Here is a 21439-nt window from a genome sequence, read left to right on the forward strand (position 1 = left end):
GCACACACAGGACTGGCACACAGGACTGGCACACAGGGATGGGCACACACAGGGATGGGCACACAGGGATGGGCACACACAGGGATGGGCACACACAGGGATTGGCACACAGGGATGGGAACACAGGGATGGGCACACACAGGGATTGGCACACAGGGATGGGCACACAGGGATGGGCACACAGGATGGGCACACAGGATGGGCACACACGGGATGGGCACACACAGGGATGGGCACACGGGGATGGGCACACACAGCATGGGCACACAGGGATGGGCACACACAGGGATGGGCACACACAGGACTGGCACACAGGACTGGCACACAGGGATGGGCACACAGGGATGGGCACACACGGGATGGGCACACAGGGATGGGCACACAGAGCATGGGCACACACAGGGATGGGCACACAGGGATGGGCACACACGGGATGGGCACACACAGGGATGGGCACACAGGGATGGGCACACACAGGGATGGACACACAGGGATGGGCACACACAGGATGGGCACACAGGATGGGCACACAGGATGGGCACACACGGGATGGGCACACACAGGGATGGGCACACAGGATGGGCACACAGGATGGGCACACACGGGATGGGCACACACAGGATGGGCACACACGGGATGCACACACAGGGATGGGCACACAGGGATGGGCACACAGGGATGGGCACACACAGGATGGGCACACAGGGATGGGCACACAGGGATGGGCACACACAGGGATGGGCACACAGGATGGGCACACACAGGGATGGGCACACAGGGATGGGCACACAGGGATGGGCACACACAGGATGGGCACACACAGGATGGGCACACAGGGATGGGCACACACAGGGATGGGCACACAGGGATGGGCACACACAGGATGGGCACACACAGGATGGGCACACACAGGGATGGGCACACAGGGATGGGCACACACAGGGATGGGCACACACAGGGATGGGCACACAGGATGGGCACACACGGGATGGGCACACACAGGGATGGGCACACAGGATGGGCACACACGGGATGGGCACACACAGGGATGGGCACACAGGATGGGCACACACAGGGATGGACACACACAGGGATGGGCACACAGGATGGGCACACACGGGATGGGCACACACAGGGATGGGCACACAGGATGGGCACACAGGGATGGGCACACACAGGATGGGCACACAGGGATGGGCACACAGGATGGGCACACAGGATGGGCACACACAGGGATGGGCACACAGGGATGGGCACACACAGGATGGGCACACAGGGATGGGCACACAGGATGGGCACACACAGGGATGGGCACACAGGGATGGGCACACACAGGATGGGCAAACAGGGATGGGCACACACGGGATGGGCACACACAGGGATGGGCACACAGGATGGGCACACAGGATGGGCACACACAGGGATGGGCACACAGGGATGGGCACACAGGGATGGGCACACACAGGATGGGCACACACGGGATGGGCACACACAGGGATGGGCACACAGGGATGGGCACACACAGGGATGGGCACACAGAGCATGGGCACACAGGGATGGGCACACACGGGATGGGCACACACAGGGATGGGCACACAGGATGGGCACACACAGGGATGGGCACACAGGGATGGGCACACACAGGATGGGCACACACGGGATGGGCACACACAGGGATGGGCACACAGGGATGGGCACACACGGGATGGGCACACACAGGGATGGGCACACAGGGATGGGCACACAGGATGGGCACACACTGGGATGGGCACACACAGGATGGGCACACACAGGATGGGCACACACGGGATGCACACACAGGGATGGGCACACATGGGATGGGCACACAGGGATGGGCACACACAGGGATGGGCACACAGGATGGGCACACAGAGCATGGGCACACACAGGGATGGGCACACAGGATGGGCACACAGGATGGGCACACAGGATGGGCACACACAGGGATGGGCACACAGGATGGGCACACACGGGATGGGCACACACAGGATGGGCACACAGGGATGGGCACACAGGATGGGCACACAGGATGGGCACACATGGATGGGCACACACAGGATGGGCACACAGGGATGGGCACACACAGGGATGGGCACACAGGATGGGCACACAGGGATGGGCACACACAGGGATGGGCACACACAGGGATGGGCACACACAGGATGGGCACACACAGGGATGGGCACACAGGATGGGCACACAGGATGGGCACACAGGGATGGGCACACAGGGATGGGCACACACGGGATGGGCACACAGGGATGGGCACACACAGGGATGGGCACACAGGGATGGGCACACACACACCTCCATTCTCCTGCAGCTCTTGCAGCACATCAGCCACTGTTTCTCCAAGCAAATACATTGAAATTTAGGGTGTTTTAGTGCAGATTTTAGGAGTTTCTTGGCCAATTTTAGTGTAATTTTCAGGGTATTTTTGCATTTCTTAATGTGAATTTTTAGGGGTTTTTTTAGCCTGAATTTTTTTACTTTTTTTTTTTCCCCCAGTGGTTTTTTTTCCAGAAGTCCTTGAAATATTGCCAATTTTGGGGTGTTTCAGGGCAGATTTTGGGTGACCAGTGACTGATTTTTGGACTTTTCTGGGAGATTTTTTTTTGGCTTTCTGGATATTTTAATATGGATTTTTTAGGAGTTGTTTTGTAATATATTTCCCATTAATCCTGGAATTTTTGTAGATTTGGATTGTCTTCGTGCAGATTTTAGGAGTTTTATGGCCATTTTTAGTATGATTTTTGGGGAATTTTTGGCCATTCAACATGCAATTTTCTCTGGATTTTTTTTTCTCAGCCTTTTCCCCATTTTTTTGCCTCAGAAATTCTTAGAATCTCACTGGGGTTTGGGACTATTTTTGTTTTTTTTAGTGAAGATTTTAGGACTTTTTTGACTGTTTTATTGCAACTTTTGGAGGCTTTTTTGGCCATATCAAGTCGGATTTTCCCTTGTATTTTTTTCCCCAGCTTTTTCTCCAGGTTTTTGCCTTCAGGGATCCCTGAGACCTTTTTTTTTGGTGTTTTACCGCATATTTTGGATGTTTCAGTGCAGATTTTAGGGCTCCCAAGGCCACTTTAAGCGTGATTTTTGGGGTTTTTTTGGCCACTGAGAGTTGGATTTCTCTCAGATTTTTTTCCCACTGTGGCAGGGGGAACAAGTGCTGTGCTGAAGCAGGCTCAGCATGGATCATGTGCTCAGTTCTGCCCAAACCTCCCTCCTCTGCTTTGGTGACACATTGGTGACAGCTCTGGTGACATTTGACTCTTCCCTAAGGAAGCCAATCCCTTTGAGAGGGAGCTCCTGACCCAGCTGGGGCTCTGCAAGGCTGTGCATCAGGGCTGTGCCATACCCCCATGGGCACTGGGGAACCCCACAGCTGCCATGAGAAACCCCGAGCATGGAGGATTCATGATCAGCAAAGGAACTAAAATAAAACAAACCAAAATAAAACAAGGAAATAAAATAAAAATTAAAAATTAAATAAAATGAACCAAAGTAAAATAAAATAAAATAAAATAAAATAAAATAAAATAAAATAAAATAAAATAAAATAAAATAAAATGGTGTTACTAGAATAGAGCAGTTCGCCTAGGTGTGAGTCAGTAATTCACCCCAGGGTAGGAACAAAATTCTACCTCCACTCTCCCTCTAAACCCCCCCAGCTCTGGGGGGCAGGGTGGGTTTTGTGATGTCTGGGCATCCCTGGCTGCCAGCAGAGCTCCAGCTGTGGGATCTTTATTGCTGCTGCTGATGTACGAGACGCTCCGAGCCCAGCTGCAGCTTGGGCCCTGTGGAGATGAGTGGCTGCAGCAGGGGATACAAAAAGAAATCAGCCTTTGAATTCTGGAAAGGGCATTAGATCAGAGAGCCCCAGCAAGAGCTGGTGCCACGATTGCACTTGACAGAGTCATTTCCAGAGCATATCAGAATTTTCAGATGTTTCCTGTGCTGCTCCTCCCCATGTATCCCATTCCCAAGTTTGAGCTGCACATTCATGTTCTGCTGCAGCTGCAGAGGGTTGCAAAGGAGTTCAGATTTTGGAGATGTCTGATGTGTCATTAACAGCTGGTCCAGCTCTGAGACAAAGCTCAGCCACCTCAGATCCTGGGAAGCTGAGAACCTGGATCAAGAACATGCACAGGGCTCTGGGGATGCTCTAGGCAGAGCAAGAAATGCCTCTGCCAGGATTTTAGGGGCTATAAAGCAATGCCTCAGCCCAGGGCTGGACACTATGTGCCCAGGCTGAGGGCATCCCTGGGCACAAAAGGTCAGGAAGTGCCCACACCTGGCATTCCTGGGCACCTGAGCCTGGGAACGACAGCACCAGAGAACTGAGACCAAGAGAACTGAAATTATAACTGAGACCTTTCCCCACTGAATCTCCAGAAAACCTTGGCTACTGAAAGCTGAATTCAGAACATGGAATTGGTGACCACACACCTTTGCAAGTCTGCTCTGGGAACCACAGATGGATTTCCTTCAGGTTTTGGCAATAGTTAATTGAAATCTGCTTTCTAAACACTGGCAAAAGGCTGAAATTTTACTGTGCAAGTATTCAAGGAAAGACTCTTTTTGTTTGTTTGTTTGTTTGTTTTAATTGAAAGACTTATTTGTTTTGAGTTTTGAAAACAACCTAACATCTAGAGGGCAGAGTGAATTTGTGGCCTTCCTTTAAACACTGTAAAAGACATTGAATGGTGTCTGAAAATCTGCCTTCTTGAAACATGGCTTAGAGCTCATTATTACTACTATTGTAAGCCTAATGTGACATTATTCTTACTTATCTTCACCCTAATGTACTATAAATCTCCATTCTGGATTAAATTAAAATGCCTCTTTTGGATGACTTGGGCTTTGTCTCATGCAGCCAGAGATCTGGGATGATGCTCATTATTGTCTTCCAAAGTCTGGTAGATCTATGCTCTTTCACAAGTATCTCAAGGGTTTGATTTGTGGATGGTCATAAGGCGGGGGTAAAGTCCTTTTCTTCCCTTTCCTTCAAAGAGGAGATTCCAAATCTTCTCTTCCACTGGGGGCACTGAAAGTAATTTCCCCTATTTCAACAATGCTAAACTTTAGCTCACCCATGTTTTTTTTAGACATACAGCATAAATGCTCCCCCTGGAACATCTTTAATGACACAGGGGCTGGTTGGTGCCAGCTCCACCTTTCCAGGCAGGGTGACATTGAATTGTGCTGCTGTCCCCAGGCAGTTCAGCCAGTCTCCCAAACATCAGCTCAAATGGGACTTCAAGATTTGCCATCAATCTTTTATTGGCTTCTCCTGTCTACATTAAGTTTGAGCTTTTCCTTTTCATCCTAAATGTCAAACAAATGCTTGGGAATTGTCATCTGTTCGTGGTCAAGCCACGCTCAGAGAAAGGAGCTGAATTCCACGAGTGCATTTCCTTCTGCCAGTGCTGTCTGCCTGGGCTGGCTCCTGCCTTCCCTGCCCTGTGAAACCCTCTGAGCCAGGGTGAGTTTTGGGATGTGCACTGGGCCAGCCCTTGGCTCCTTTGCTGGAAACTTCCTGGCCCTGTTTATATGGATATTGTTTATAAATTTCAGAGGGAATCAACTCCTCACTCCAGGTTCAGGCTTCACCCCTGAGCTCCCGCCACTGCAGCTCTCACCCCTCAGTGTCCAAATGCATCCAGAGCATCCTGCCAACTCCAGGCACCAGATGTGGATACCAAACACAAAGCTGGGCAGAAATGTTTCTGTGTGACAATTTTTGGGAGGATAATGTGGTTCCTGCAAAATACACTTTTTTCTGGGTTTCTACTTCTAACAAAAAAAAAAAAGTGGAAACAAAATAGCTCATTTTGAATCAATCAATGTGACTTGAAAGTGCAGCTGGATCCTGAGAACACCAGGGGAGTTATAACTTGGGCCCACTTCTTTCCTCTTTAATCATCCCCTGTGTGTCCCGGGAAGCAGATTCTCCTCTAACACATGAAGATGGATTTGATTCAGCACACTAAAACAACACTTTATTCCAGGAAAAAAAAAAAAACAGAAAAATAAAAAAAGAAAAGCACTGATTATCTGAATTATCTGCTGCCTATCCTGATTCACATCATGCAATGGGACACGGGAATTCCTACTACCCAGAAACTCTGATATTTTCCTTATTTTTCACGTGGTTTGTAAGAAAAATTCCTCTGGGAGCAGATAAAAAACTGAACAGCAATCTCTTGCAGGCAGAGCAAGGACAGCTGCCCCAGAGCGTGGCAGTACCTGCAGGGACAATGACTCTCCTCTCGTTGGTGGTCATGTTGGGGGGAGGTCCGTTCTTCTCATCCATGTACGTGCTGTAGCTCATGGGGGTGGACTCGGTCCCTGCTCCCACCAGCTTCCCACACTTGCTCACGCTGCAGTCCACGGGGGACTCCCTGGAAGGCAAAGACAAAGCTGGGTCACCATCAGTGCCCTGGGTCACCATCAATGTCCTGGGTCACCATTAGTGCCCTGGGTCACCACCAGTGCCCCTTCCAGCCCTGCAGCACGGGAGGGGGCTGGCTCACACACATGGACATGTGCCTGAGGTGGGACATTTGGGGATGTGGGATGTGGGACAGGCCATTCCTGACCTGTCACTGGGGGTCATAAAGGGGTCTGTGGGATCTCTGATAATGCAAGCAGGTGGAGTCTCCAAGGGAATGACTTCCAGACAAGGCAATGTGTGCAGTGATTCTGAAATACCAACATTCCCAAACCAGGTAAGGAGCCAGTGCCCATTACACCAGTCTGTGGGTTATACCCCATTCCCTCATGGCAGGCTGCTCAGTGCATTCCAGCAATCCTGCATGCGGGCTGGGTGCTCCTGAGAGCCCTGTCAGGTTGTTCCATCCTTTGTGGTGCTAAACCTCCCCTCGTGTTGCAGTGGAGCCTGGCAGTGGCACACAGGTGCTCTACTCACCTGCCCTAAGGTGTTTCTGCAGAGCTCACAGGGACATGGGAACAGCCCTTTCATGGCATTAACAAAGAACCCAAAACACCCACCCAAAGTGACAGGGCTGTCCCCAGAGAGCATCCAATGACAGCACAGAGCCTGATTTATACAGGGCTGAACAGGGTGAAGCTTGTCTGTCCTTGGAGCCTGCCAGAACTTCAGGAGCGTTTTTGATAACACTCAGGGACATGGTGGGATTGCTGGGGTACTCTTTTGAGGGACAGGAGTTGGACTCAGGGATCCTTCCAACACAGCCTGTTCAATTATTCTATTGTTCAATTATTAAATTATCCTGTTATTCCATTATTCCATTGTCCTATTATCCTCTGATTAATAGTGCTGGTGAGGAAATCTGGGAATCTTGAATGCTCCAGGTATGAGTCAAGAACTTCAAAGCATGTGAAAAGGGCTCTGGCCCCAGTTTAACTCCTGAGGCACTGGAATGATGAAGAGGGGAAATCCAGCAGCTCAGGTGACACCATGGTAAGGTCTGGCACACTGCAGATCCTTGGGAAGACTCTGGGAGAATTGTGAGCCTCCAAAGCCCAGAGAGGGAGCAGGGACTGTGCTTTTCTCCAGCTGCAGGAGCAGCTCCTGCCTTTAATCCCCCCAAACCCCGGCTCTGAGCCTGCCAGGCACACACAGCACATCCCATCTCAAGGGACTTCCAGGGAAGGGCCCTCACCTTTCCAAGAGGGGAATTAATGCACAACCTCTGCACAGAGTAAGCCCAGGCTTTAATCCAAAGCCATTTCCAGGGCAGTTTAGGTCAAGCTTTAATCCCAGAGCCCTCCTGCTCCTCTGCAAGAAGCCAAGAGGTTTGGGAGGGAACCACTCCCTGCAGGGTAAGAACAGTGACAGTGCACAAATGCCACCCTCCGAGCTCAGCTGGCAAGAATTCCAAGCAGGACACTAAACAAATTTGTCTCTTAACCTGAACTGGGGGGAGGGAGAAGTGCCTGAAATTCACTTATCATGGCCAGGAGATAAATGCTCCACCGAGATATTCCAAGGCAGACAGTAATTTTTTCCTCATGTCTGACGAAGGGAATGTTGCTCGAAAATGGAAATAAGATGTATAACTTACACATGTTTGAATTTAAGGGTTTACAATTTCGCCTACTGTTTTTCCAGGCAGGGAACCAAAATCTGCCTTCACAGAGGCAACTGCTGAAGGCTGAATGTCCCCGAGGCAGCTGGGGAGAGGCTGAGGAGCTGCAAGGACATGGGGATGTTGCAGGGAATGGAGCAGTGCTGATTCCCTGTGGGAATGCTTCTGCCAGGTGTGAAAGCTGCCTCTGCTGGCAGGCAACAGCCCCAGAGCAGCGTGGAGGAGATGACCCTGGGCTGGGGAAGGCCAGGGGACATCCGAGACCTGGGTGTGCCAGAGTGATCCAGGTGTGGCAGTGTGATCTGGGTGTGCCAGAGTGATACAGGTATGACAGAGTGATCCAAGTGTGACAGTGTGATCCAGGTGTGACAGAGTGATCCAGGTGTGAAAGAGTGATCCAGGTGTGACACCATGGTCCAGGTATGATGCTGTGCTCCAGGATGTCAAATCCTGCTCCAGGGTTTCAGAATGTGCTCAAGGGTGTCACAGTCTGCTCCAGGTGTCACACGGTGTTCCAGGGTGTGACACTGTTCTCCAGGATCTCAGAATGCTCTCCAGGGACTCAGACTGTTGTGCTCACTGGTCACTGTTCACTCACTGGTGAGTGACCAGCATCCTCCCCTCCCCTGCCTGGGCACCAGGGTTCTCTGTCCCATCCTGCTCTGGAGTTAAATTTCCCTGGAAAATGTCCCCGTAGATGGGCAGGCACTATTTATGATCAAGTAATTCTATATATTCCTCTCATACTGCTCCATGGGGAACTGTTCCAGCACAGATCCCACCTGCAGTGCTGGTGCTCTGGGGCACCCAACACAAGAAGGGTGTGGAGCTGCTGGAGCAAATCTGGAGGAGAACATAGAGATGTTCAGAGGGCTGGAGCTCCTCTGCTCTGGAGCCAGGCAGGGAGAGCTGGGGGTGCTCACCTGGAGAAGAGAAGGCTCCAGGGAGAGCTCAGAGCCCCTGCCAGGGCATAAAGGGGCTCCAGGAGAGCTGGAGAGGGACCTGGGACAAGGGATGGAGGGACAGGACACAGGGAATGGCTCCCACTGCCAGACGGCAGGGATGGACGGGATATTGGGAAGGAATTGCTCCCTGTGAAGGTGCTGAGGCCCTGGCCCAGGGTGCCCAGAGCAGCTGTGGCTGCCCCTGGATCCCTGGAAGTGTCCAAGGCCAGGCTGGATGAGGCTTGGAGTGACCTGGGACAGGGGAAAGTGTCCCTGCCCATGGCAGGGGTTTGCATTTGGATGATGTCTAAGGTCCCTTCCAGCCCAAACTTCTTAGGGATTCTGTGACTCTGTGATATCCAGATTCTTGGATAATAACAATTCCTTCTGAGGAGTCTCTCCATGTTTCTGCTGGCATGGAATGAGCACAGGGACAGAGCAGAGTACTTGGCTGGCTGTGCTCCCTGCTCACATCGTGCACAACCACACGACCCTCACAGTGATGTAACCGAAATAACCCCGGGGCTGTGAGATCCTCTCAGTGTTTTTGTGATGGTCTTTGACAACACAGACTCTGCTCTGGCATTCCAGACCCTGTCCATCCCTTGCTCTCTGTCTCAGCAGCCAAACGCAGAGAACCAAGTACCACAAACATCTGGCAGAAAGGTCTGAAGAGAACTTTAAGGGACTGAGGTGCTTATACTAGGCACTGTGGGCAGAGGAGCCACTCCATTAATCCTGCAGGACACTGAATGTGCTCCAGGCACCTGGCAGGGTTGCGTCCATGTGGCTGCAGGGAAGTTTTTGGGTCGGCTGCATCCAGAGCTAACCCTGTTGGACACACATAACTGGGAATAGCATCACCAAACTGGACTGGACAGGAGACTGAGCTGTCCCTGAGAAAACATCATGGAATCATCAGTGACAGCAAGTGAGAAGATCCTTTACTCTGCATCCTCTGGAGCCCAGCATTTCCTACCAAACACAGTCTTTTCTTGAGAATTGAGACAGTTCTGCCAGTCTGAGTCGCCCCTGCAGCTCCTGCCCTGCCCCAGCCCCAGGTGAGGGATTTATCCCAGCAGGAGAGAAATCTAGCTGTGGCCACACAGGGAAGGACTCAGCCTGGGGAACAACAACAGTGCCAGAGGACAGCAGAGAGATGTGAGCTGTGGATGGTGTACTCATGGAGTATCCCTCCTTCCTCAGCCCATGCATCACCCACAGCCAGGCTGGGATTCAGAGAAACACTTCCTCATCATCTGGAAGGGTTTTTGTTAGGGCATTTCTGATGCCAGAACAATCCCCGACTTTTCTCAGAAACTCCAGGTGTTCCAGTGGCTCTCCATGCTGGATTTGCCCAGGCTCTGGTGGGAAGCATTGTGGATGCACAGAGGTAATGGATACAGGCTGGTTTCACAAGCTCTCCAGAGCACAGGCCCTGTGGTAGGGGCAGAGTCCAAGGAACATGAAGCACAACTCATTCCCACTGAGGCTCCCAGAGGCTCCCCGTTCCAGCAGCTCACTTCTCTGGGGATGCCAAGAGTTTGGTGTTTGGAAAAGTTTCCCTAGACTGACCAAAATGGACAAGCAGCTCGCTTGCCACTGGCCAGTAAATCCTCTGTACAGCTCCAGCCTGGGCTGCAGAGCTGTGGAAATTAAACAATCACTGTCCCAGGGCTCTGTCTAGGAATCACCTTTGGCTTCTGCTTGAGAGAGCAAAATAATGGATTTTGGGATTTTATGAACCTGACTCAGGGGAATTTTTCCTCCGTTCTATTCTTCTTTACCTATCCTTTCATTCTTCCTTTCTTCCACCCCTCTTTTCTTTTTAAATGTGCTACTTTTTGGTGTGGAGACCCATTTTAATTTGTTGTTGCTGTCGAGTGAAGGAAGGAAGAACAGACACTGGGATTCTGCTCGTGGTCCCCTCTTACAGAGTGAATAGTCACCTCCTCCAAACTTGATCTGCCTACACTTCAACCGCGCTCTCAGGAATGCCTCGGGAGGAGAGAAACTCCCACTGAAAGAGGCTGCAGAGCTGCCAGGAGGATGGCAAGGTCCCGGTTGTTTGTCCCAGCCAGGTAAAGGCGAACAGGAGGGAGACGCTGGGGCAGAAGGGCCCGGCAAATCCCACTAGAGGGCTCACACGCTGCTCCGCGGGGAGCGAGCGCATCCCTGCATACACGGCTTGGCTTGGTCTGACACAGACCAAGGGGGTCCCCAAACCTTGGCGTTATTTTCTGTTCTGAAGCAAGAGAAACATCAAACCACAGAACCACAGAGGGGCCTTCAACCCTATCCAGTGTCACCCCTGCCATGGGCAGGGACACCTCCCACTATCCCAGGGTGCTCCAAGCCGGGTCCAACCTGGCCTGGGACACTTCCAGGGATGGGGCAGCCACAGCTTCTCTGGGATGTCTCTGCAGAACGGCTCCAAAGCATTTCCAAAGCACCAACTTCATTATTTCAGCTGGACGAAATCTGTTCCACAGCTCGGATTGCCCAGGAAAGTTTGTCCCACGTCCACCAGCACAGGAGAAATTTCTTTGATATTTGAAGATCAGACACATTTTGTAGTATTTTTTAAAAAATCATTCACTGAGTTTAGCTGCAAATGCAGATCTGGGGAAGCTCAGTAAATACAATCAAGATCTGGAACTCTGCTTTGTTCATCTGGAATTCATGTAAAATATAAGGAAAACTCTTATTAACATTGGTTGTAAATTGGATTAAATTTTACCCAACATTTCTCTAAATAATCCTTCTCCTTCATTCAGTAAAATTTCAAATGTGAAAGATTTTTTCTTGATTTTTCTTTTTTTCTTTTTTTCCTTTTTTTCTTTTTTTTTTTTTGTTTTAAAATATAATTTTAAATGGGTTTTGGTCTGAGCAAGGTGCTGTCTGAGGACAAGGGCAGATTTTGAGGCCATAACCTGCCTCAGGGTCTGATAAAAGAAGGGTTAATGAAATTTCTGCATCTGAAACTTGCAATAATGCAGAATCCCCATCTTCTCCCCTAAAACATTGATCCCTGCCTGAGCATCCCCTACAGACAGTTAAGATGCATCTGGAAAATTATTTCCAGTCTGAGGGTAAGCCAGGGGATCCTGACATGGGGTGGGCTTTCCATGTTGTTTAGCATTTGGAGAGGTCCTTCAAAGACTCTTTTGCTGACACCCTGCTGAGGACCAAACCAGCTCACACCCTCAGCCCTGCTTCTGGTCCCTGAGAGGAACCGCAAAGCCGGGCACAGTTCCTGCTGTCCCCAGCTCCAGCACTGCCAGGTCCCTAGGGCTGTGTCCCTGATGGAGCTGTGACCCTGCTGGAGCTGTGTCCCTGATGGAGCTGTGTCCCTGATGGAGCTGTGTCCCTGCTGGAGCTGTGACACTGCTGGAGCTGTGTCCCTGCTGGAGCTGTGTCCCTGCTGGAGCTGTGACACTGATGGAGCTGTGACCCTGCTGGAGCTGTGTCCCTGCTGGAGCTGTGTCCCTGCTGCAGCTGTGTCCCTGCTGGATCTGTGACCCTGCTGGAGCTGTGACACTGATGGAGCTGTGACCCTGCTGGAGCTGTGTCCCTGCTGGAGCTGTGACACTGATGGAGCTGTGACCCTGCTGGAGCTGTGTCCCTGCTGGAGCTGTGACACTGATGGAGCTGTGACCCTGCTGGAGCTGTGTCCCTGCTGGAGCTGTGACCCTGCTGCAGCTGTGTCCCTGCTGCAGCTGTGTCCCTGCTGGAGCTGTGTCCCTGATGGAGCTGTGTCCTTGCTGGAGCTGTGTCCCTGCTGGATCTGTGACCCTGCTGGAGCTGTGTCCCTGCTGTAGCTCTGACCCTGATGGAGCTGTGACCCTGCTGGAGCTGTGACACTGATGGAGCTGTGACCCTGCTGGAGCTGTGTCCCTGATGGAGCTGTGTCCCTGATGGATTTGTGCCCCTGATGGAGCTGTGACCCTGATGGAGCTGTGTCCCTGCTGGAGCTGGGTCCCTGCTGGATCTGTGACCCTGCTGGAGCTGTGACACTGATGGAGCTGTGTCCCTGCTGTAGCTCTGACACTGGTGGAGCTGTGTCCCTGATGGAGCTGTGTCCTTGATGGAGCTGTGTCCCTGCTGTAGCTCTGACACTGGTGGAGCTGTGTCCCTGATGGAGCTGTGTCCTTGATGGAGCTGTGTCCCTGCTGTAGCTCTGACACTGGTGGAGCTGTGTCCCTGATGGAGCTGTGTCCTTGATGGAGCTGTGTCCCTGCTGTAGCTCTGACACTGGTGGAGCTGTGTCCCTGATGGAGCTGTGTCCTTGATGGAACTGTGTCCCTGATGGAGCTGTGTCCCTGGCAGAGCACACAGACCCCCTCAGCCCCTAGCCCAGGTGATAGCACAACGAAGGCTGATCCTGCAGAGGAGGCAGCTGCAGGACAGGGAGAGGGCACTTGAAGAAGAGAGAGAAATGCAGGCAGGGGGGCACTGAGTGTTGTTCAGCCTGCAGCTGGAGTTAAGTGGGTTTGGGGTTAGGACTTGCATTGACATTGACACTGGGATTGGCATTGGGGTTTGGGTTGAGATTAGCATTGGGTTTGGCATTGACATTAGGATTGACACTGCAATTGGCATTGACACTGGGATCAGCACTGGCACTGGGATTGGCATTGGGGTTGGCATTGGCATAAGCATTGGGATCGGCATTGTCATAGGCATTTGGGTTAGGATTGGCATTTGGCATTGGTGTTGGCACTGGGATTGGCATTGGCACTGGCACTGGCATTGGGGTTGGGACTGGGGCTGGGATTGGATTGGCATCAGGGTTGGGGTTGGGATTGGCATTAGCATTGATGTTGGCACAGGGATTGGCATTGGGATTGGAACTGGGATTTGGATTGGGATTGGCATTGGAACTAGGACTGGGATTGGCACTGGTGTTGGCATTGGCACTGGTGTTAGCACTGGCATTGACACTGGGATTAGCATGGGGATTGGCATTGATGTTGGGGTTGGGGCTGCTATTGGGACTGGCACTGGCATTGAGCCAAGTGGATTGGTGTTAGCATTGGTGTTGACACTGGGATTGGCACTGGGATTGTCTTTGGGAATGGGATTGGCATTGGGATTGGTATTGGTGTAGCGATTTACACTGGGATTGGCACTGGGTTTGGGATTGGCATTGGGGTTGAGGTTTGGGATTGGCATTGGGGTTGAGATTTGGGTTGGGGTTGGGATTGGGTGCCCACACATGTGTGGGGTTGTCCAGGCAGCTGATGGGCAGGCAAATGAGTGGCTGGAGTGGCCCAGTCCATCCCCAGGGACTGGGATGTATGTGCAGGGAAGGGAAGGAGAGGATGGAGGTGTCAGGGGAATGTTTTCCTGTCCTGGGTGCTCTGGAGCTCACACGCTAAGGAGTTGTCCAGAGGCAGGGTGGGAGCTCTGGCAGTGCAAGGCCCTGACATACACAACAGCCTTTTTATCTCTCCTGACAGGGGGTACCTCTCTTTAGGGGCACATTTTGTGTCCAAGAACCTCAGAGTCTTGTGCAAGTCTGTAAAAAAGAATTTCTTGTTTGCCCAGAACCAGCACACTCCAAGGGCCTTTTCCATGGCTCCCAGGGCTCCTACAGTTGTTCATGAATCAGTTTGTCCAGGCAGAGCTATTTCCCTTTTTCTGAGCAGAGGAGGAAATATGCACACAGGAAGGACATGGAAGGAGAGCCCAGGACGTTTCATTCCAGAGCACATGGTATACTCAGACAATGTGGGTCTACAAGCATGGACACACTCAGAATGATACAGAGCCTGTGCATACAGGATGTGCAGAGCACAGACACATGGGATTTATGGCAGCTCAGAGGATGTGGAGGGCTCCTTTTCCCTGCCAGATTTCCCTGAGACAGAGGAAGGCAAAAGGAGGAACCCCTCTGTATTTGTGGGTCTATTACTGTGGGTGTGAGCAACTGCAGCAATCACAGAATTCCAAAATGGTTTGGGTTGGGAGGGACCTTAAAACTCATCTCAACTCTCCCATCCCATCCCATCCCATCCCATCCCATCCCATCCCATCCCATCCCATCCCATCCCATCCCATCCCATCCCATCCCCTGCCATGGGTAGGGACACCTCCACTATCTCAGGTTGGTCCAAGCCTCATCCTTGATTTGGGCAGCCTGACAAAGGCTCCTTCCTCCTTTTCCTAAGAAAACCATTCTTGGTAGCCAAAGGTAATCCCCATAATTATCAAAACCCCAGGTACTTTCAAGATCCATCCTTCTCTCTGTGTTATGCTTTTTCAGGAAATAACTCATTTTCCCATGTTTCACCCCAATTCCGAGATTGGGAACACAGTGCAAATACCCACATGGTTTTCATGAAGTCAAGAAATGCTACTGAGGTAAAATCAGGGTGAGATCGAGTTCAGCCTGCAAATGATCCCCACGAGAGAGCAACTGCCACAAAGGCCTTTATCTGAGAGTAAAATCAGCATCTACTGTACACTCATGAGGAAAAAACAGCAGACTGCTGTTTGATGTCTTTAACAGTATCATCTCTCTGTAGAGGCCTGAAAGTGTAAGGTTGCTTTCTGTTTCCAACTCTGTGCTCTGCTGTGTACTCAGAAACCAGGAAAATCTGCTGATAAACTCACCCTAAAGTAGAAAAACCCTGGAGAGTTTCACTGTGAAACACAAGAAATGCTAGAGATTACTTTGAAATTCAAGTCACATTTGAAAATAATGTGAACTCTAAAAGCTTTTGCTAAAAACCAAAAGTGTATCTATAATATATCTACATTTAAAATTGAAAAAAACAGATTTTTTCACTTGAAAATTATGTTCAAGAAGGTGAAATTTGTTTCCAGGCTGTAGTAATGTTTCTAAAAAGGGCTACCTGAGCTGCTATACCAAAACATTTTCAAGCCATTCAATTTCCCACTGACCAGGGAAAAGATTCACCTCTAAGTACAAATGACAGGAGCTGGGTTATCCTTTGGCTGTGAGCTGGGCAGGTTACACCACCCCCAGTGACCCTCTGGGGGTTCACACCTCTTCTCCAATTACTCCTGAATTCCCTGTGTCACCTGTCCACTCGCAAGGGGTTGGCACAGGCTTTTGATTTTGTTCTACCTCACAGACTCCCATAAAGCACCTCAGTCTTTTCCTTCTCCCTTCTTCATCAAAAAGCTTTCCATTTCCAAAGGTATTATGCCCTGGTAGAGCACAAATAAAAAGTGTCTTTCAGTGTAGCCCTTGCAGTCCAGCAGTACAGCTTTCAGTACCTCACTGGCAGAAACTCTGATTATTGCTGCATGTTCCCCCCTGTGAGCACCTGGAACCACAGCACATCCATGGGGTGCTGAACTCATTGGTGAAAAGTGGGTTTTACAGAAGCATTTGCAGCATGAGCTCTGCCCTGACAGCCTCCTGCCCAGTCTGTGGAGTGTTCATGGAGACTGCGAGGGTCCTGCAGAACTGCAAGGGAAGGATGCTCAGGCTGTTAAAAATTAGTCACAAAAGAAGGAATTGCAGGAGAGTGGGACATAGTCCTGCACAGAGAGGTTTGTTGATGTGCAGGACAAGAACACAAATGGACAGTGTGTGCTTTGCCTTTGTTTGGACTTGGGGTTTGGATTCAGGAGTTGGGTTCAATGATCACTGTGGGTCCCTCCCAACCTGGAAATTCTGTGATTCCACGATTAAGACTCTGGAAGTGTGGAAAGGCTTTTTCCTTACCTGGATCCATTCATGTGGTCATACTCCCGTTTGACACTGACCCTCACAGGCTGGTTGATCCACTCCTGCTGGGGGGGCAGGGGGTTGATCTTGTGGGGCTGCCCAAAGTCGGGGCTGCCGGAGGCCGTCATGTCCTTGGGGAGCTGCGCGGCCGCGCTGTACGTGGGGTCGAACAGGGACTGGTCGTCGCTCACCACCGACAGAGCCTCCTGGGGAGAGACAGAACCAGCCCTCAGAGCCATGGCTAAAGCAGGAACTGCCCTCTGGTTCTCCCTCCAAGCTGGGGGACACCTGCAGGGCCCCACAGCTGCCCCACACTGGCTGCCACCGTCACCTGCCGGGGAACCAGAGCCACGGGCTCCAGGAGCCCCTATGCAAACCAGGGCTTGATCTGCTCTGCCCTGCCCTGCCCTGCCCTGCTCTGCCCTGCCCTGCTCTGCCCTGCCCTTCCCTGCCCTGCCCTGCTCTGCCCTGCCCTGCTCTGCCCTGCCCTTCCCTGCCCTGCCCTGCTCTGCCCTGCCCTTCCCTGCCCTGCCCTGCCCTGCCCTGCCCTGCCCTGCTCTGCCCTGCTCTGCTCTGCCCTGCTCTGCTCTGCCCTGCCCTGCTCTGCCCTGCCCTGCTTTGCTCTGCCCTGCCCTGCCCTGCCGTGCTCTGCCCTGCTCTGCCCTGCTCTGCTCTGCCCTGCTCTGCCCTGCCCTGCCCTGCCCTGCTCTGCTCTGCCCTGCCCTGCCCTGCTCTGCTCTGCCCTGCTCTGCCCTGCCCTGCCCTGCCCTGCTTTGCTCTGCCCTGCCCTGCCCTGCCGTGCTCTGCCCTGCTCTGCCCTGCTCTGCCCTGCCCTGCTCTGCCCTGCTCTGCCCTGCCCTGCTCTGCCCTGCCCTGCCCTGCCCTGCCCTGCCCTGCCCTGCTCTGCCCTGCCCTGCTCTGCCCTGCCCTGCCCTGCCCTGCCCTGCTTGGCTGGCTGCTGGCTTTGGGTGGGAGCAGCTTTCAGGTTCACTGAAGCTCTGCAAGCAGTGGAGGAGCTGCTGGGGCTGTGTCACCTCACGGGGCAGTGTCAGCCCAAAATTCTCGCTGTGAGCAGCTTTAGCCCCAGTCCCAGCGAGTGACCTGCCCATCTGCCACACTGCTGCTCCAAACCCAACTGGTGTGGCATGGGAAGGTCTCTACGTCTCCTTTCGGAGGGTTTGTGTGCTGTTTGTGTTTTGAGGTTGCTGCTGAACGAGAGGCAGCCAGAGCAGGTCACAGTTTTGGGTGTTCGTGGTGGGGGAAAAAATGCATTACTTTACAGTTTTTGTTTATTTTGTGGAAAGTCAAGGGCTGGTGTGTTACCAAACTGTGCATTTCTAGAAATGCTTAAAACCAGGAAATTGTTATCCTTTTTTTTTTTTTTTTTAATTTTTTAAATCCCCCCCTTGCCAAAACTCCAAATATTGACAAAAAATTCTCACTATCAGTTTCCTTGTGTGGATGTGCTCAGGTTTTCCAAGCGAGGAGTGCTGGGCTCCTGATGGCTTTGGCACCACCCTCCCTGATTCAAAGTGCATCTGGCAAGGGCTGCCTGCTCTGGAGGGAGCTCAGTTAACCACACACAACACAGCTGCCTTTATGAGTGGCAGGGCAGAAACCGAAGGAGGAACCTCCTGCACTGAAAGCAGCCCCCACTTTAATGTGAGTTGATGAAGCAGGCTCCAAAACAAAGCTACAGACTCAGCTACTCTGGGCACTTAGCACTCAAAAGCCACCCAGCAGTGGTGTGTGGGCTGCAGAGGGTCATTGAGCACACAGCTGAAACCTGGTGTGTGCTAACCTCCCGTGCCCAGCCTGAACAGGGAGCTTCTAAAAATAATAATTATTGCTCTCTCTCCATCGCCCCTGCTCCCTCCCCCAGTAGCTGTTTTGGAGGTTTGTTTTGCAAATTCTTCCATAACCAGAGAGGGAAACAGAAATTCTGAAAGCTTAGAGAAGTGCAGCTTCTGGAATGACATGAGAATCTAAGCACAAATCATATACCAGTGATATTGCCATAAAAAAAAAGAAAATCAATAATTTAGAGTCTGCTGGGTAAACATGAAAATCCCCCTCAGCCTGAAGTTAACCCATTTAGAGAGAGTCGGGCCTACAAAAATCAGCACTTTTCTATCTCTGATCTCAGATCACATAACAAATCCAAACAAGCCCAAGTGGCCTAGAATTGGAGTGGGCCTGACTAAACTTGAATTCAGAGGAACCCTGAAACATCAGCGTAAATCCTGCTGAAGTTCCAGCATCTGCTGCAATTTGTGGTCAACCTCTCACACTGCTTACAGCCACTAAAGAGCAAGAAGGAGGGTTTTGCCCCACACTGCCCAGTGGTGGCTGGTGAAAGGAGCTCAACCTTTCCTGCAGCTTTTCCTTGGTGGACTCACAACCTTCCAAAAATACCCCTCCTTTTTTCAGCTTTAGAGTAAGGGAGGGAGTAGAAGGTGTCCCTTCCCAGTAAGGGAAGGATTGGTGTGAATTGTGTCAGAAACCCCTCAAAGGGCTGGCATTTTCTTCAGGCTGCAAACTTTGCCTGTGCAGGAAGGTACAAGAACAAGACATGGTTCAGTCTTAAAAGGGAGGAAGCCTTCCCGTCAGAGATCAGGATTTGCTGCTCCTTTGATTCACTAAGGTCAGGATTCACCTCAGGCAGGGGTTCCCAAATGACACATTTTTTTTCTAGCTCCTCACAGTACAAAAAGTGTCAGGTCCCCTACCTGAGGTGGTGGGTGAACGCCACACTGGGTTGCTGGACTGGCTTAGGGCCCTCTAGACCCAGTCTCAGCTGGGCAGAGACAAGGGAAATGCAAATTCATCAGATAAAAATTCTTCATGTTTGGGTTTGGAGATTTCCAACCTAAAATCATACTCTAAAACATACACAATTTTTTTTTTAATTTTTTTTTTTTTTTTAGGGAAACAATGTCTGGGAAAATAACTATAATGACAGGTATCCCACAAAATCAGTGTGAGATCTTGCTCAAAAGATTTTTACTGACAATTCAGCAGGACTTATGCAGGGGTTGGAGGGTTCTTCTGAATTCAAGCTTAGTGAGGCACTCTTAATTCCAGGCTACTTTTTCTGCCTAAAGCTATTTTTCTTCTGAATAAAGGTTCTGGGGGTAGAGAAATTGGAAAGCAGGGATCTCTCCGGCTGTCCCAAAACCCCCAAACCTAACGACACTCCACAGAATAACCCTAGACCAAGATCAATGGCTGGGGCTGATCTAAGTACAACTTTACATACACAAGCAAGTACACACGGCTCTGTGACACAGAGTAAGTGGCAGAGAACTTCCCCAGATAAGGATCTTCCTTGAAAGATGAAGTGGCTGCTCAGACCTGCCTGCGTGCAACTGGTGTTAACTGGGACAGCAATAACCTCACTGGGGCAGTGGGACTGAGCTCTGCCGTGTGCTGCATGAACAGTTTCAGTCCTGAAAGCAGAAGAAATCCAAATGCTCCAGCTGCTCCTGCCAGCTCCTGGGCCAGGAGCGGTTTGAGCTAAACCCGAGTGGGTGGCAGCACAGAGGCTCAACCCTGAGCCGAGCCACCCGGCAGATGAGGAGAGATAAAGCTGGTGACACCTGCTCAGCTCCAGGAGCCCAGCACGAGCAGTGCTGGTGACACGCAAGGCAAGTGGGGTGGCAGCGAGCCAGCCCCGCTGCCACCAGCTCAGCCCTGTGCCCACCTCCATAGCTCACAGGAAAGACCCCGGGGCAAGCAGCAGGCAGCCTTTGCTGGCTGGGGCCGCCCTGGATAACGCCGGGGCTGCCTGGGACTCAGGCTAGCTCTCCTGGAAGGGGCCAGGGCTCGGCTGCAGGCTGTGGGGAATGTGTGCAGCCTTGTGTGGGCTCACGGAGGGGCTCAGCTCCCCAGGCAGAGCTGGCCAGGCCCACCTTTGAAAGGCCAGCCTGCTCAGGAGGGCTTCGAAGAGCAGCAGCTCCATGAAACACCGAGACTCTCTCCCCTGGAAGCGAGAGCTACTCAGTGTTCGGAGACTGGGAAAACACTCCAAGGTGTCCCAGTTGCCAACACAGCCTGCCCAGACAGGGCACAGCCCTCCAGGTTCCCCCACGCCGCTGCTCAGCCTGTGGCCTTGGGCCGGCCAGCCGGAGGCTGAGACAGGGGCTGTGTGTGCTGCTCTGGCATACATGTTACCTTATAGTGCCTCTGGGAATAGGCTGGCCTCAGTCTTTCCAGGTTTTGATCACATTCCTGGCATAAATGTGGTGTGGCAGCTCGCAGCACATCCAGCTCCTGGGCAGCCCCACCCCAGCCTCTCCAGTGGGTGCCACAAATAAGGAGCACACACTCCTGCATCCCTCAGGCAGGGATCTGTGGTGTGGCTTTATTTATACAGCAGTTTCCAGTTGTAAGAGAGTGAATTATCAGGTTTGCCTTTCTTTGGATGAGCCATCCTGACCCAGGTCCCAGGTGTGAGTGGGACATTGTGGGAGGTACAGTTTGGTTTTGCCCTGAGGGCAGGAACAGCCAGTCTGAGATTCTGGGAGGGCTGACAAACCACCAGTGCTTCAACCATGTTTTCCTGATCTCCTTGCAAAGAGAGATGACATACACATTTTAGCAAAGGTTTCACTCAGTTAATGAATTGAACAGGACATTTGAGAACGGAGAAAGGTCAGAGGAACAAGGGCTGGTGAGGTGAGCAGTCAGTG

At 51.7% G+C, this 21439-nt stretch overlaps 1 protein-coding gene across 2 annotated transcripts in view; it reads right to left on the reverse strand.

The window, feature by feature from the left end:
* FLI1 (Fli-1 proto-oncogene, ETS transcription factor) overlaps nucleotides 1-21439 on the reverse strand; it is a 76386-nt gene that overhangs the window by 25077 nt on the left and 29870 nt on the right. For both annotated transcript variants that reach the window (XM_062508525.1, XM_062508524.1), the window contains exons 2-3: nucleotides 16746-16954; nucleotides 6274-6428 (exon numbers count right to left, since the gene is read on the reverse strand). In XM_062508525.1, coding sequence (XP_062364509.1) covers nucleotides 6274-6428; nucleotides 16746-16954 — 364 coding nt within the window. The remainder of the gene's footprint in view (nucleotides 1-6273; nucleotides 6429-16745; nucleotides 16955-21439) is intronic.

This window comes from Cinclus cinclus, chromosome 25 (assembly GCF_963662255.1).
Source record: "Cinclus cinclus chromosome 25, bCinCin1.1, whole genome shotgun sequence".
Lineage (NCBI taxonomy): Eukaryota > Metazoa > Chordata > Aves > Passeriformes > Cinclidae > Cinclus > Cinclus cinclus.